The sequence below is a fragment of the Aphelocoma coerulescens genome, chromosome 1A (genome assembly GCF_041296385.1).
Source record: "Aphelocoma coerulescens isolate FSJ_1873_10779 chromosome 1A, UR_Acoe_1.0, whole genome shotgun sequence".
In the NCBI taxonomy this organism is placed as follows: domain Eukaryota; kingdom Metazoa; phylum Chordata; class Aves; order Passeriformes; family Corvidae; genus Aphelocoma; species Aphelocoma coerulescens.
The window spans coordinates 54067260-54079947 of NC_091014.1; the positions used below are offsets into that span (position 1 = coordinate 54067260).

The 12688-nt window shown below is 51.6% G+C and overlaps 2 protein-coding genes across 7 annotated transcripts in view; one reads left to right on the forward strand and one right to left on the reverse strand.

Annotated features, from left to right (window-relative positions):
• Positions 1 to 7954, forward strand: part of TMEM184B (transmembrane protein 184B) — a 30557-nt gene extending 22603 nt beyond the window's left edge. For 2 of the 3 annotated variants that reach the window (XM_069002802.1, XM_069002804.1), the window contains exons 6-10: positions 203 to 294; positions 592 to 761; positions 2702 to 2896; positions 3779 to 3802; positions 4843 to 7954. In XM_069002802.1, coding sequence (XP_068858903.1) covers positions 203 to 294; positions 592 to 761; positions 2702 to 2896; positions 3779 to 3802; positions 4843 to 5084 — 723 coding nt within the window. In that variant the 3' untranslated portion in view covers positions 5085 to 7954. The remainder of the gene's footprint in view (positions 1 to 202; positions 295 to 591; positions 762 to 2701; positions 2897 to 3778; positions 3803 to 4842) is intronic. The other variant, XM_069002803.1, reaches the window with a different exon arrangement.
• A 982-nt stretch (positions 7955 to 8936) lies between these two features.
• MAFF (MAF bZIP transcription factor F) lies at positions 8937 to 12461 on the reverse strand. Of its 4 annotated transcripts, none has more exons than XM_069002809.1 (3): positions 12376 to 12461; positions 11014 to 11067; positions 8937 to 10932 (listed from the first exon to the last, which is right to left on the reverse strand). In XM_069002809.1, the coding sequence occupies exons 2-3, from the start codon at positions 11047 to 11049 to the stop codon at positions 10519 to 10521; spliced, it is 450 nt and encodes a 149-aa protein (XP_068858910.1). In that variant the 5' UTR covers positions 11050 to 11067; positions 12376 to 12461; the 3' UTR covers positions 8937 to 10518. The 4 variants fall into 4 exon arrangements, with proteins under 4 accessions (XP_068858910.1, XP_068858909.1, XP_068858907.1 ...); XM_069002808.1 differs by having other exon boundaries at positions 11014 to 11070; positions 12376 to 12452; XM_069002806.1 differs by lacking the exon at positions 12376 to 12461 and adding an exon at positions 12143 to 12252.
• Positions 12462 to 12688: the final 227 nt, after the last annotated feature.

Below are 12688 nucleotides of genomic sequence, written 5' to 3' on the forward strand. Positions count from 1 at the left end.
TTCTGAATCTCCTTCATCTCCTTTTGGGTGCTACAGTCCTCAAGCACAATCGATGAGCAAGTGGCAGACTCAGACTTCTTGTTGGGGCTGGACTGTGTTGCCTTGCAGAGTGGTCCCAGTGGACACTCCATCATGATGCTGGTTTGGCAACTTGTCCTCTTGTACCTCCTGCCTTCTCATTCCTCCTCTCTCGTTTGTGTAGGCTACCCTGCAGTTCTGTGTGGTGAAGCCCCTCATGGCGATCAGCACAGTCATCCTTCAGGCCTTCGGCAAGTACCAGGATGGTGACTTTGAGTAAGTTTATTGATTTAGCATGCGAGACTTGGCTGCCCCTTCTCTGCCTGGCTTTGCTTATTGTCCTTGCGTGTGCTGAGCCGTGGGAAAAGATGAGACTACATGGACTGATGTGCATGAGAAAAGAAGGCAGAGGTAGCCCTCTTTTAGTTTCATGTTTTTTCTACCTTGGTTACAGGGGGGGAATGGGACAGGGGGGCAGGAAGGAAATGGACTCTTGGAACTCTCCATTGACAGTGGCAAGGGGAAAAGATCATGCCGAAGTTTCAGGCATTCATATATATCTTCTCTTTTCAGTGTAACCAGTGGCTACCTCTATGTGACTATCATCTACAACATCTCTGTCAGCCTGGCACTGTATGCCCTCTTCCTTTTCTACTTTGCCACACGTGAGCTGCTCAGTCCCTATAGCCCAGTCCTCAAGTTCTTCATGGTGAAGTCTGTCATCTTCCTGTCCTTCTGGCAAGGTGAGCTGCTTTTCCCTTCTCTTGCTAGGCACAAAGAGCTCTCTGCAGGGGCTCAGACATAGGAGTTGATAGAGCAGATGTTGATTAATAGACATTCTGTCTTTCTATATTCCATTTGGTTTATAGTCATTCATTGCTTTTCTCTGGGAAACCTGTTTTGCTCATTTTAATTTTTGTTTATATGCTTCTGAATCCTTATTATCCCTGTGTGTGCGTGTACACAAGAACATCTACCTGGCAAAATCAGCTGATAGGGTGAAGAGTCCTCTGCATTTCTGAAACAGTCATAAAACACAAGCTGCCAACATTTTATCCGCCTGCTGCCATTTTATTGATTAAAGTGGCACATCTAAAAAATTTTAGTGCTTTTTTTAGTGCTCTATAAATAAAATTTTAATGGTATGTCTGTGATGTATGTGAAGCAGCAAGCTGGCTGGGTGCAGTGTGTTCTGCCACAGAACCACCGCCAGGAGAAGGACATTCAGAATTCACACACATGATGCAGAGGCACAGTCGGAAAGTTGAAATTCCACCTAAGCTTAGTGCTTCTGACTAATTGGCTCTAAGCATTTCCCTGTTCAGTGCCCTACTTCGGTTTACTGAGCTGCACTTCAAAGGCTAATTGAGTAGGAACTTAGGTGGAATTTAGGCTGTTGGAGTATGGCCCATCCTCCCTATTTACGAACTAATAAGCTGTCTAGTTTATCATCTTGAGGCATCTGGTCACACACTTTGTCTTCTCTGAAATTCTTCAGCCACTAAGCTATTGACAGGGAGAAACCTCTTTCTTACAGTGGTGTGTCAAAAACACTAATATGCTTAAATGCAAAGTTCTGTTACTTCAGTTTTTGCTCTAGCTAGTGGAAGTGCTGATGTTGCAAAATGTGGGATATGTCAACATTTTCTTAAGAAAGGATGTTCTTTGATGTTTGATCTTTGTATACTTTCAAGTCTAATCAACAAGAAAAGGGGTTTAATCCATGAGACAGCAGCCAACAAACAAGCTCCAAGTGATATCCAGGTGTTAGAAGGACAAATTACTTGACAGTAGAATTGCCTTGTTAAGGTTTAGGGCTTAACATGTTTCAGTGACCTCAGGGGAAGTTAACGAAACTTGGGAAGAAGGATGTAGCACAGATTGTGGGCACAAAAAATGCAGAATTTACAAGCCACAGGGACATTTGGCAGAACCCCCAAGATAAGGAAGAAACTAATAAAGACTGCTCAGCAACTGTGCTGAATCAGCTGCAGCTGAGTAAAAGGTAATTCTGGCAGGGGGAGATCACGGCCACTGACCCAAGAAACCCCCGACTCGAAAGGAGAGAAAGAATGAGCGTGCAGACTAATTAGCACGAGCAGTGAGAGGATCATTAACCAGTAGAAGACAGAATACTAATTAAAAAGAGAATTAGGTAATTTTTAGCCAAGGAACATTAGTGGCTTTGTTTGCTAAAATGTATAAATAGCAAAAAGCTTTGGTAGCCATCATGCTGGCTTTGTGGATTTCCCAGCCAACACCCCTTTCTATGCAGAACTGTAAATAAGCCAAATACCTTGACTCTTTGTGTGGATTGGCATCTTGTACACTGTGTTAAAGAACCTATTTTGGGACAACACTGAGATCACAGGAGTGCTTACAAAAATACCTGACTCCACTTAGCCTTTTGGACTTGATTAATTCCTGCAGCAGTTAGTTTCACAGTTTGTGTCAGTTGATAATAGAAGGGGATCAGTGTTTGAACATTCTTTGCCTAAATCTATTTGTCTAATTTTATTTCTCCTTTCTCTGTTGTACAAGTGACCATAGGTGGGTGTTCGTAGCTCATGTGGTGAGTGGGGTTGTGTCTAGGACATACAGCACAAACAGCTATTTCCATTCTTTGCAGTTACTGTGACACCATGTTTTCTGCACATTTACATGAACTTGTTCCTTTGTTTAGGGATGCTGTTGGCCATCTTGGAGAAGTGTGGTGCCATACCCAAAATCCACTCTGCTGATGTGTCTGTGGGTGAAGGCACAGTAGCTGCTGGCTATCAAGACTTCATCATCTGTGTGGAGATGTTCTTTGCAGCCATTGCCCTGCGCCATGCCTTCACATACAAGGTGTATGTGGACAAGAGAATTGATGCCCAAGGTAGGAAGTATGCCAGGACTTGTCTCTTTGGTAGTGAGACTGGGTGGAGACTGGTCCCTCAGGCAGCCAACACACTGAAATGACTCCCAACCCGATAGCTTGGAAAACGCCACATCCCCTCCTGTGTGGTGTCTGAACAGATTTATTGTGCAACAGCTCTCTGGGGCAGAAACCTTGTGTGAATTGCACTGTTCCCTTTTCAGTTCCCCAGTATGCCACCCACGACAACTTGTTGCAGACCTGAGGGCTGTAAGATGTTGCATTGTTTCGATAGAATGGGTTTGTCCTTCTTCCTGTCTCCCCAGAGGGGAACTCCATTGCTCCAGATTATGCAATAGACTTGAGGGCAGGAGGGACAGGGCCTAAAACAGGCTCTGTTTTGAATCTGGCTTGGGAAGATGAGTCTGTGCTTTGGCAATATGTTTGTCATGGAGGAGGAGGAGGAGGAGGATCTTCCTGTAACGAATTTGTGAGGGCTGGGTTGCTATAAGGAAGGTTCTTATTTTGGGGAAGAGGAAGACGGATGTTATCTCTGGGAAAAGGGGGTTTTGTGCCTAGTCTATGCAGTGTTTTCCAAATAAAGGGATTCCTTCCTGCTGGGGGAGATCTGTGCCAAGGTGCAGGAAGACAGCAGCCCTTGGACAGGTGTTGATGTAGATGACCCCTCCATCCCAGCCAGCCCCAGAGGTTTTGGAAGAACAGTGGTTGTAGTGGGGACAGATGAGATCTATGGGTGATGAAAGGGTAAACTGCTGGTCAGTACAGTGGGGAATGCTTCAGCGGGCCTTGTTCAGTTCTTGTTATTTCCTCTTTCTCTGTCTCTGTCTCTCTCTCCTCTTCCTTTTATCTCTCCCTTGCTTTGGCCACTGGTCCCTGATGCAGCTGTTCCATCATATGGGCCATACGGTAGGTACAGCATGCTTTGTGTGTTTGTCTCGGTTTTTAGCTGGGATGCTGTTCTCTCCTGATTCCCAGCCTGCCTACAGCCTGCCCTGTCCCTTGTTCCCCTTTCCTTGCAAGTCTGTAACTCGACTGCCTCACACAGCTGCTTTAGGGTTGTCTGGATTATAAGTAGTAAAGCAGCCACGTGGGCATTAACGCGTAGCTTTAGAGCCTTTGTGTCGGAGCTCTGGGGATCTCTCTCCAAAGAGTTGCGCAGGCTCTCAAAGGAGCTGCTCTCACCCCAGCCTCCCTTCACTTTTATGACTGCCACAGATGATCAGCATGCTTTGGTTCTCTGCGGAGCTCATCCCCAGAACTGACCAGAGCCAGAAGCCCATACTGGAAATGGAACCTAGAAACCATGAGACATGGCAGCTCCTAGAAGGAGACACAGCTTCCCTCTGTGCTCAGCACTTGGGTGGTACATTCTCCAGCTGTTGCTTCCTTCATGCTATCATTATAACACATGGGGTTGTTCTGCCTCTAGTATTGCCTGTTTCCCTCCTTTCCTTGCTTTGTGCTGCTTTTCACTCATGTGATTTCTTTCCCATGGGCACTTTGATACCACCTAGCAGTCTTAATTTTCAGTGAGTGGAATGGCAAATGCCATTTCTCCTGTATTTTTAGAATTTACTTAATTTTTGTCTTCTGAAAGCATTTAGAGGAGCACCTCTCTACCTGACTGTATTTGTTGCACACCCAGGCCAGCACCGGTAGCGTGTAGTGGAGGTTGTCACTGTGGGTGTGTCCCATTCTCATGGTGTGTCCTCCATTTGGTGCTGTGGTGGATTCACTTGGTTCACGGTGTCTGGGTTTAGGAGCACCACTGGTAAAACCCGATGCTATTTGTGTGGCATTTCCTCAGCAGCTGCTTAAGGAAGTCTGAAACACACCTTCTGCGGGATCTAGGATTGCATGTTCCCTGTTCTCCTTACCTTTGTGTTAAGAGATGTGGGGAAGGCAGCAGTCTTCTTTACTTGTCCCTTCCTGTCTTACCCAAACAGGTCGCTGTGCTCCCATGAAGAGCATCTCCAGCAGCCTCAAGGAGACCATGAATCCCCATGACATTGTCCAAGATGCGATCCACAACTTCTCTCCAGCCTACCAGCAGTACACCCAACAGTCGACACTGGAGCACGGTCCCCCCTGGCGCAATGGCAGCCACGTGATCTCGCGCTCCCACAGCTGCTCCGGTGCCCGCGACAACGAGAAGACCCTCTTGCTGAGCTCCGATGATGAATTCTAGGAGGGGAAACTGCCAGCACAGGCTGTCATTTTCCTTTTTTTTTTTTTTTTTTTTTTATAATTTATTAATGCAGAAACACACAAGTCATATCACTTCCTAGAGAGTAAAGATTGCAGAAGTGGGCACTTCCCATTAGCTTTTGTGGGTACGGACACGATGAGCAATGCGGAGGTGGTGGAATGGCCAGGACTCCGTGCTCGAGCCCATTCCTTACAGCAGCAATCAGAACTGATTCAAGCAAAGCTCCAGGGTTTGGGGCACTGGCTTCCCACACCTGCCCAGCTTGGTGTGGAGTGTGACTGGCCGGAACCTGGAGTTGTAGCCAAAAATATTTTGGTTTTTTTCCAACAGGACAACCTGACTGCTTTTTATTTCTTTTCCTGAATGGTTGATGTAGGCACAGTTTTCTCCCCAGCTCCCTGGTACTAACATCTATCTCTGTGATCCTTGGGAAATAGAATGGGGATGCAGCCATAAACGTTCCTGAGGACCAGACCGGAGACTGGTCTTTCTATATAGCCATTGCCTTGAGTGCTAGGTAAGGAACATCTGTCCCCACCCTCCTGAGCACCTGGTTATGAGTCCTTGAGTGAGTGAGGGGGAAAAGGACAGGGCTTTCTTCATGTTCCTTGGCTCCCTGCATTCCCAATTGCTATAAAACCTTGTCGAAGCTCACTGGGGATGGAATTACTTTTTCAAAAGGGTGGAGTTTTTTAATCACCAGGTGTCCAAGCTTCCCATCTCCCTGGCTTCCTGTGGCAGGAAGCCTCCCTGGAGCATCTGTCTCCTGCTAACAAGACTGAGGACTGGCTATGGTAGATGGTGGAAGTTTGTAGAGCTCTGGCCCCTTCACCCCTCTTTGGGAAGGGAAGATATGTAAACACAAAACCAGTTTTTCTTCTTGTTTCCTGTCCCCCAGCATCACATCTGTCCTCTTAGAGGTAGCTGCCAGAGCAGGTCCTGGTCTCTCACAGGTAGCTCTCCCCATGCTCATCATCAATGACTTTCCCTGGGCTACACAAGTTTTACCCTTAGGCTGGAATATTCAGGAAGGAATCTTGCACACTCCTTTGTTTTTTATTTTTGTAGCTGTTCTGGGCCAAGGTGGAGCAGACTTGAAACCTGACATGACTTGGCTGGTCAATTTGTCCCTTTTATTTTCTCAGGCAGCAATTGCTGCTGCTGCTGCACATTTCACAGGCTCTGCTGCACCTGCAGTACTATCAAGGGTGGAAGCAGCATCCATGGAAATGGGAGAAGCTTCCCCTTGCTTCTGTTAGGTTTTGGATGAACCCATGGGTACTTAGTGGAGCCAAAAGAAAAGTGATCCCTCTGTAGATCTATCCAGGGACCAGGAAATGCCTCTTGCTTGCTTAAAATTATCTAGTGGAAGAGTGGACAGCGCACGCAAGTGCTACAGCTCAGGTGTTCCTACCTGCAAGCAAGAAGCAAAAATGAGAGATTGGAGCAAGCTGCTGTGTTCAGCTGTAGTTTCTCCCTTCCTCTCCCACTTGATGCTTCCCCTGCCAAGGGCAGACCTGTGTGATTCTGGATTGCTCCTTGCTACTCTGCTAGGAGAACTGGAGTCTGGTATGTTACCATTTGTTTCCTAATCCATCTGCTTGTTCATTGAGTGTCTCAGAAGCGACAGTGAGTGAAGAGCACCTCATTTATTCAGCACCTCTGCCCAAGCTGGGCAGCTTCTCTGCTGCTGGATTTCCCCATTTACACACATCCTGCAATGCCATGCTCTTAGTTGCTAATTTTCCTAAGTCTGTGACTGCTTATTTAGACATGCAAACACACTCTGCCAGGCTTTGTGTGGGCTTGGTGTAGAATTTCCTCGTGCATAAGCCACCTGGAAAGCAGGACTGAAGGTTGAATGGACTTTCCTTCTGTCTTCTATGGCTTTGATTAACAGTCCTTTAATGTGAAATACTTATGTTACTCTCCCTTTTAGGAAAGTGGGGCATGGGACATGATCCCATCCTCCCCTTTCTTTGCATTTGCAGGCCTTGATGATGTCCCAGTATCACTTGTTGACTGCCCCCAATCCCCCAATCCTTGTTGCATTTGGGTGGCTGAAATCTGTGTGATTGCCCCATTGAGCATGAAGGTGGTCCAGGCTTAGAGAAGTGTTTCTTAGAGCTTATTTTGAAATGTCTCCTGCATATATATATGTATATGTGTATATATATATATGCTGTACAGAGGATCTGGATATTCTCAAAGCATCGTGTGTGTAATGGTTTCAATATAACTCTTTTGCACCAGCTGCCTTTGGAGGAGCTTGGTGAGCTAGTGCCCAACAAGCCAGCTGCCCTACTTTATAATTTTATATACATATATGTTTTTTAACACCACACAAAATCATCCATCACTGAGCTTCCTGCTCTCCCTCATGACTGGCAAGTGCCAGAGCAAGCACTGGTTCTGAAGCCACTTTGTGTTGGAGGAACAAATATGAGATCCAGAGCTTGAAACCAAGAAGGCCAAGGCATCCATGGTGTTGTAGATCTGCTCATGGTAGCCCAGGGCCCAAGAAATGTGCTGGTTCCAGGAGTAGACCCTTGGAGCTGCTCTCCCTCACCTGCTTCTGCTCTCCTTCCTTCCTTCCTTTTTTGTTTACCATGTAACATACCCATGGGATTTGTTTATTATTTTTCCATATAGAGTAGTTCTTTGTATATAAATGACTGAAAAAAAAGTATGATAAATAAGACAGAGTCACCTAGTTTTGTACCTATCGTGTTTAACTGATGTGAGCTCAGCGACAAGCCGCTCTCTATTTTGGTCTTTGTGACGTTATACTCTGCAGAAATGAGCAAATATGATGACAAATAAAAAATATAGAGATAATATAGATTGTACTTAAGCTGGCTCTGTGTGGTGCTGTCTGGGTGACTTCTCTGAGTTCTTCCTCCTTGCAGGGACTGAGGCTTGGTGGGTCAGGATGTCTTGTCCTCTTCCCAGAAGGAAAGCTCTGTGTATCTATGTCGGAGTTGATGGAAAAGCATCACTGCAGCACCCTCGGCTGAGACACCACTGCTGGCCCAAGGCAGGAATGAAACCCATGTGTGAAAAACCTGGAGCAGAGATGAATCCTTCCTTAGGTGCTCACTGTGAAACACCAGTGGAAGAGAGGGGGCCCCAGCAAACAGTGGCTTTGGGATTTTCTTCCATGAGCAGTATTTGGGGCTGGGGGCATTTGCAGAGGGAATGGGAATGTCAAACCCCCAAACCATCCTGAGTGCTGCAAACTGCTGGGGACCTGGCCCACCTGGACATTTGGAACATGCTCACCGCTTCTACCTCAGCTCTGAGGAAGCGTGGCTTTTCCACAGAGGGAGGAGGTCTGGCTTCATCTCCCAGTAAGGTCCCTGCCACGCTTCTTCCCCTTCTCCTGCCATCCATGGGCCGAAGCTCCTTGCTTTCCTCCTTGCTGTTTTCTGGTAAGGCAGTAAGGTCACTCAGCAGGGAAGTTTTTTGGCACAGATGCGCTGACTGCACCTGTCTCTTCTGCACCTGGTCCAATTTTTGTAGTGAAAAGCATTATCTTTCCCAGGAAAAGCTGATTCAGCACAGCTGCACTGCTCCTGAAAGCAAGTGCTTTTGGGGGTGGTATTCAGCATTAAGCATGCTTTTCTAGGCCTCTTCTCTCAGAGACTATAAATCTGTTTTTGTCTTAAAAATCCATGAACTATCCCCCATCCCATCTTTTTTGGGTGCATTCTTGAGCGTGTCTTGCAGCAAAGCTAGAGGGAGCCTGAAAATCTGGTCTCACTCAGACACAGCTCTGTCCCAAGTTCAAGAATGACCAAACACACTCTCTGTGTTTGTGGAAAAAAAAAAAAAAGGAACTTGCTTTATTTGTAAAGTCTACAAAATACAGAGGAGTCGGGTAGGACACATACTGTAAGTCAGAAAATAAATAAGTATTTTTTTTGCTCTATATAAGTATAAGATAAAATGTGATTTGCATATATAAAATATAAAGTACGGCTCTGTACCAACATCCTGGCTGTGCCGAGAGGCGGAATGGCAAAGAGGACGTGAAAATAACTTATGTTCGTGCAATAAATAAACCCAAGAGGAGTTGGGGTGGGGGATTCCAACCACAGTGCCCCATCCAGGAGTGGCAGGCACCTCTACAGGGAAGAATGGAGGCTGCAGCCGAGGGCGGCTGGCGTGGCAATACCCAGGCAGGGGCAGAACGGAGGGGCAGGGGAATCATCTGCAGCAGCAGCTCCCAAGATGGGTCTGCCTCCTGCTACCTCCGCTGTGCTGCCTGTATTTAGTGAACCCAGCTCTTCTCTAGTCTTTCAGCCTGCTCGAGAGCGCCAGTTGTCCCACACCAGTGTCCAAGCTGGAGGAAAACCAAAGGGAGGAGCCTACCTGCCTGCCAGGCAGCTCCCAGGAGCAGGGATGCTCTCCACCCCTACTTCCCACCTCCTGCACCTCCACCCCTCTCTCTGCCTCCGCATCTCTGACTCTCGAGGGCCAGGAGCACCTTTCCATGGGCTTTGGAGGTGGTGGGGCCATACAAGCTGGCCTGTGCTGAGCAAAACAGTGTTTATCTCTGCTCCAGCTGCCTCCGCTTCCTTCCTGCCGGTGCTGCTGGATTTCAGACACCCGGCCAGGCTGAGTGTCCCGTCAGCAGGAAGAGGCGTGAAGGACGTGCGTGATAGAGAAAGATAAAACAGCACCACTGCTTCTCCCCTTTGTGGACAACAGCCTAGGCTGACCCACTCACGTCCCCCAGCTCTCCCCTGCCCAGTCACTGTCACCTCTGGGGTCCCCCAGCACCACAAGCTGCCACAGTGCTTTCCCATTCCATTCACCCTTACCAGGCATCAACCTGCAGCCACTTTATCCCCCCCTCTGACCTGCCAACCTTCCCTTGCCATCTGCATCCCCAGAGATTTCAGACATGCTGCCACCTGCCCCCCTGCTACAGCTGTGGTCCAGGTTCTGTGCCCAACGCTGATACCCTTCTATCGTGCCTTCTTCCACTACACTGCAAAAGCAAAACCTCTCTCTCCTCTTTTCCCTCTCTGGTACATGCTCCTGGGACTGCCTGGCCCACATTCAGCTCTCCCATGCCCTCTCACAAAAGAGAGGCACCTGGCATTTTCCTACCAGCTTGGAGCTGTGGGATGCTTCCCCACTGCTGCCTGCGTGGGTTCGCTCTCTCCTGTCTGCCCACCCAAGAGGGGAGGGGGCTGTGGGGGCCACCAGTGAGGTCCTGTCCTCCACTCCAGCACCCACATAGCAGCAGCCCTCCTTGCCTGGGGAGCTGGAGTTCAAGGGATGGGAGAAGGGGGATTTTGGGCACAGGTCCTGACAGGGAGGAGGTTGGGGAAGGGCTGGGAGGCAATTCATGGGGAAGGCGCCCCGGGGAGGACTGTGTCCTGCCGGAGGACGGAGGCCAGCACTAGGAGTAGGCGGCCTGATTGGTGCCGGACTTGACGATGGTGATGACACTGGCGGTAGCCACCTTGGCAGGGGGCCCATGAGTGGCCACAGTGCGGGCGAAGCCCTGCAGGGCCTCGTACTTGCCACGGAGGGTGTCGAGCTCCAGGCGCATGGCAGCGTTCTCCCGGGCCAGCTTGTCCACCTCCCACTCCAGCTCCATCTTCTGCTTTTGCAGCTCTTCCTTCTGGCAGACGCGCTTCACCCGGCAGCTGGCAGCATAACCCCGGTTCTTCAGCGTCCGACGACGCTGCTTCAGCCTCGCCACCTCCTCCTTGGAGAGGCCCCGCAGGTGGTGGTTGAGTTCCCGCACTGACAGCCCCATCAGCTCCTCATCTGACAGCAGTGGAGTGTTCTCTCCCAGCTCCCGCTTCACCTGCCAGAGAGAGGCGTGCTTGCCTGAGACCCCCAAAACCAGCCCGCTGACTCCCACGTCCCTGTTCCCACTGGTGCTCACCTTCAATGCCTTGCTGGAGAGCCCGTCCGCAGCCATCCTTTCCTCACTCTGGCCCTGCTGAGCAGCCAGGAGAAAAGCCGGTTACTGCCAGCCCCGTGTCCCTCACCTCAGAACAGAGGACACCGGCCCTGCTGGTCCCCTGCCCGCTGCCCACATCCCCCCACCCCGGGCCGCATGACTCATCCCACTCCTTTTAAAAAAGTACATAGTAATAATATTAATAGCAATGATGACTGCAAGGAATAATAGTAATGGGGCAAGGATGGACCTCCCGCCCTCCTTCATCCCATCACGAGACGGTTGGGATGCTGCTCTGCCCACGGGACCCGAAATGCCCCAGCCGCCTGCTGGGAAGCCAAGCCTTCCCTGCGGGGAGGGAACACAGGCGAGATCCGCCCGAGGCTGAAGGGAAAGTAAAAGCAGTAGCCCCACGGAGTGACAGCGTGGCGAAGTCACCCGGCCGGGACCCGTGCGGAGGTGCCGCCCCACTGCCCGGGAGAGCCGCGCAAGGGTCGGGTGTCCCCAGGCTCCGGGGGCGAAGGGTCGCGGCGCGGGCGGGTGAGAAGTGGCCGCCCCGTGATTCAGCAGCCCAGGGGAGAGAGTCACGGAAGCGGTGCCTGCCCCTCGTCGGTGGCCGGTTCCCCCCCGTCCCTGGGTTCGGAGTGAGGAGGGGTCCGGCACCCCAGACTGCAGCCCAGCAGCTCTCCCCACCTTGGGGAGCCCCGTTCTCGTTAGGAGAGCCCTCGGAGGGACGAGGGGGGCCGGGACGGGGCCGAGAGCGCCCCGAGAAGAATGAGGGGCTGGAGAGGGGCGGCGGCAAAGGTGGAGCCGGGGCGGCTGGAAGCTGATGCAATCCGGGCCGGGGATCCGCCGCCGCCGGAGCCGGAGGAGAGGCGGATGATCCCGCCAGGGCGGTGTCCGGGAATTGGGAGGGAAGAGCGGCCGGCCCCGAGCGCGGCCGGCCGGCGGCCACCACCCCCCCAGCCCTAGTCCCGGTCCCGATCCCCGCCTTCGGCGGCGGCAGAGAGGCCTCCAGCCGGTGCCGGACCCCGCCGCCCCCCTCTCGCGGCCGGCGCGCGGGGGGCGCAGGCGAGGCGGGAGCGGAGGGGCCGCTCCGGGCGGCGCTCACCTGGCGGCTGCGCTGGTCCCGCGGGGCCGCTGCCGGGTCAGGGCGTCGGGCGGCGCCTCCAGCCCCGCTCCCCGCGATTACTCACCCGCGGATTCTTTTCATTCATAAAAACACAGTCATGCGGTGACGTCACCCTCGCCACACCCCCCCCCGCCGCTGCCGCGCGGGGCGGCCGCTGTCTTTAAAGTGCCCGCTGCCTCTAACGCGCCCCACGGAGCCAGCCCTCCTCGCACCTGCCGCCAGCGCGCACCGCGGTGTGAATGCAGCCGCGCTCCAGCAGCGCTGGTTTTAACTCCAGTTTAGGGATGGCGCGCGACCGACGAACGGCGCTGCCGGGAGCAGAACGCCGCACCAAAATGGGCCACCGCCGCTTTAAGGAGGGCAGCCCCATCCCTGCCGCCCCGCCCCTCACAAAGATGGCGCCTCCCGCCCTTCCGCCCGCCTCCCCTGGCAGGCGGCGGGAGCGGCGTTAATCCCGCCCCCCGCGGCCCCGCCCCGGAAGCGGCGCCGCTGATTGGCCCGTCCCGGGGGGCGGTGCCGGCGATT

What these genes read in the sequence shown, in the direction of transcription:
- MAFF (XM_069002809.1), bottom strand. Translation starts at nt 11,049, where the DNA reads ATGGCTGCGGACGGGCTCTCCAGCAAGGCATTGAAG. An exon ending in TCTCCAGCAAGGCATTGAAG is followed by an intron (nt 10,933 to 11,013) that starts GTGAGCACCAGT and finishes TCTCTCTGGCAG; the next exon opens with GTGAAGCGGGAGCTGGGAGA.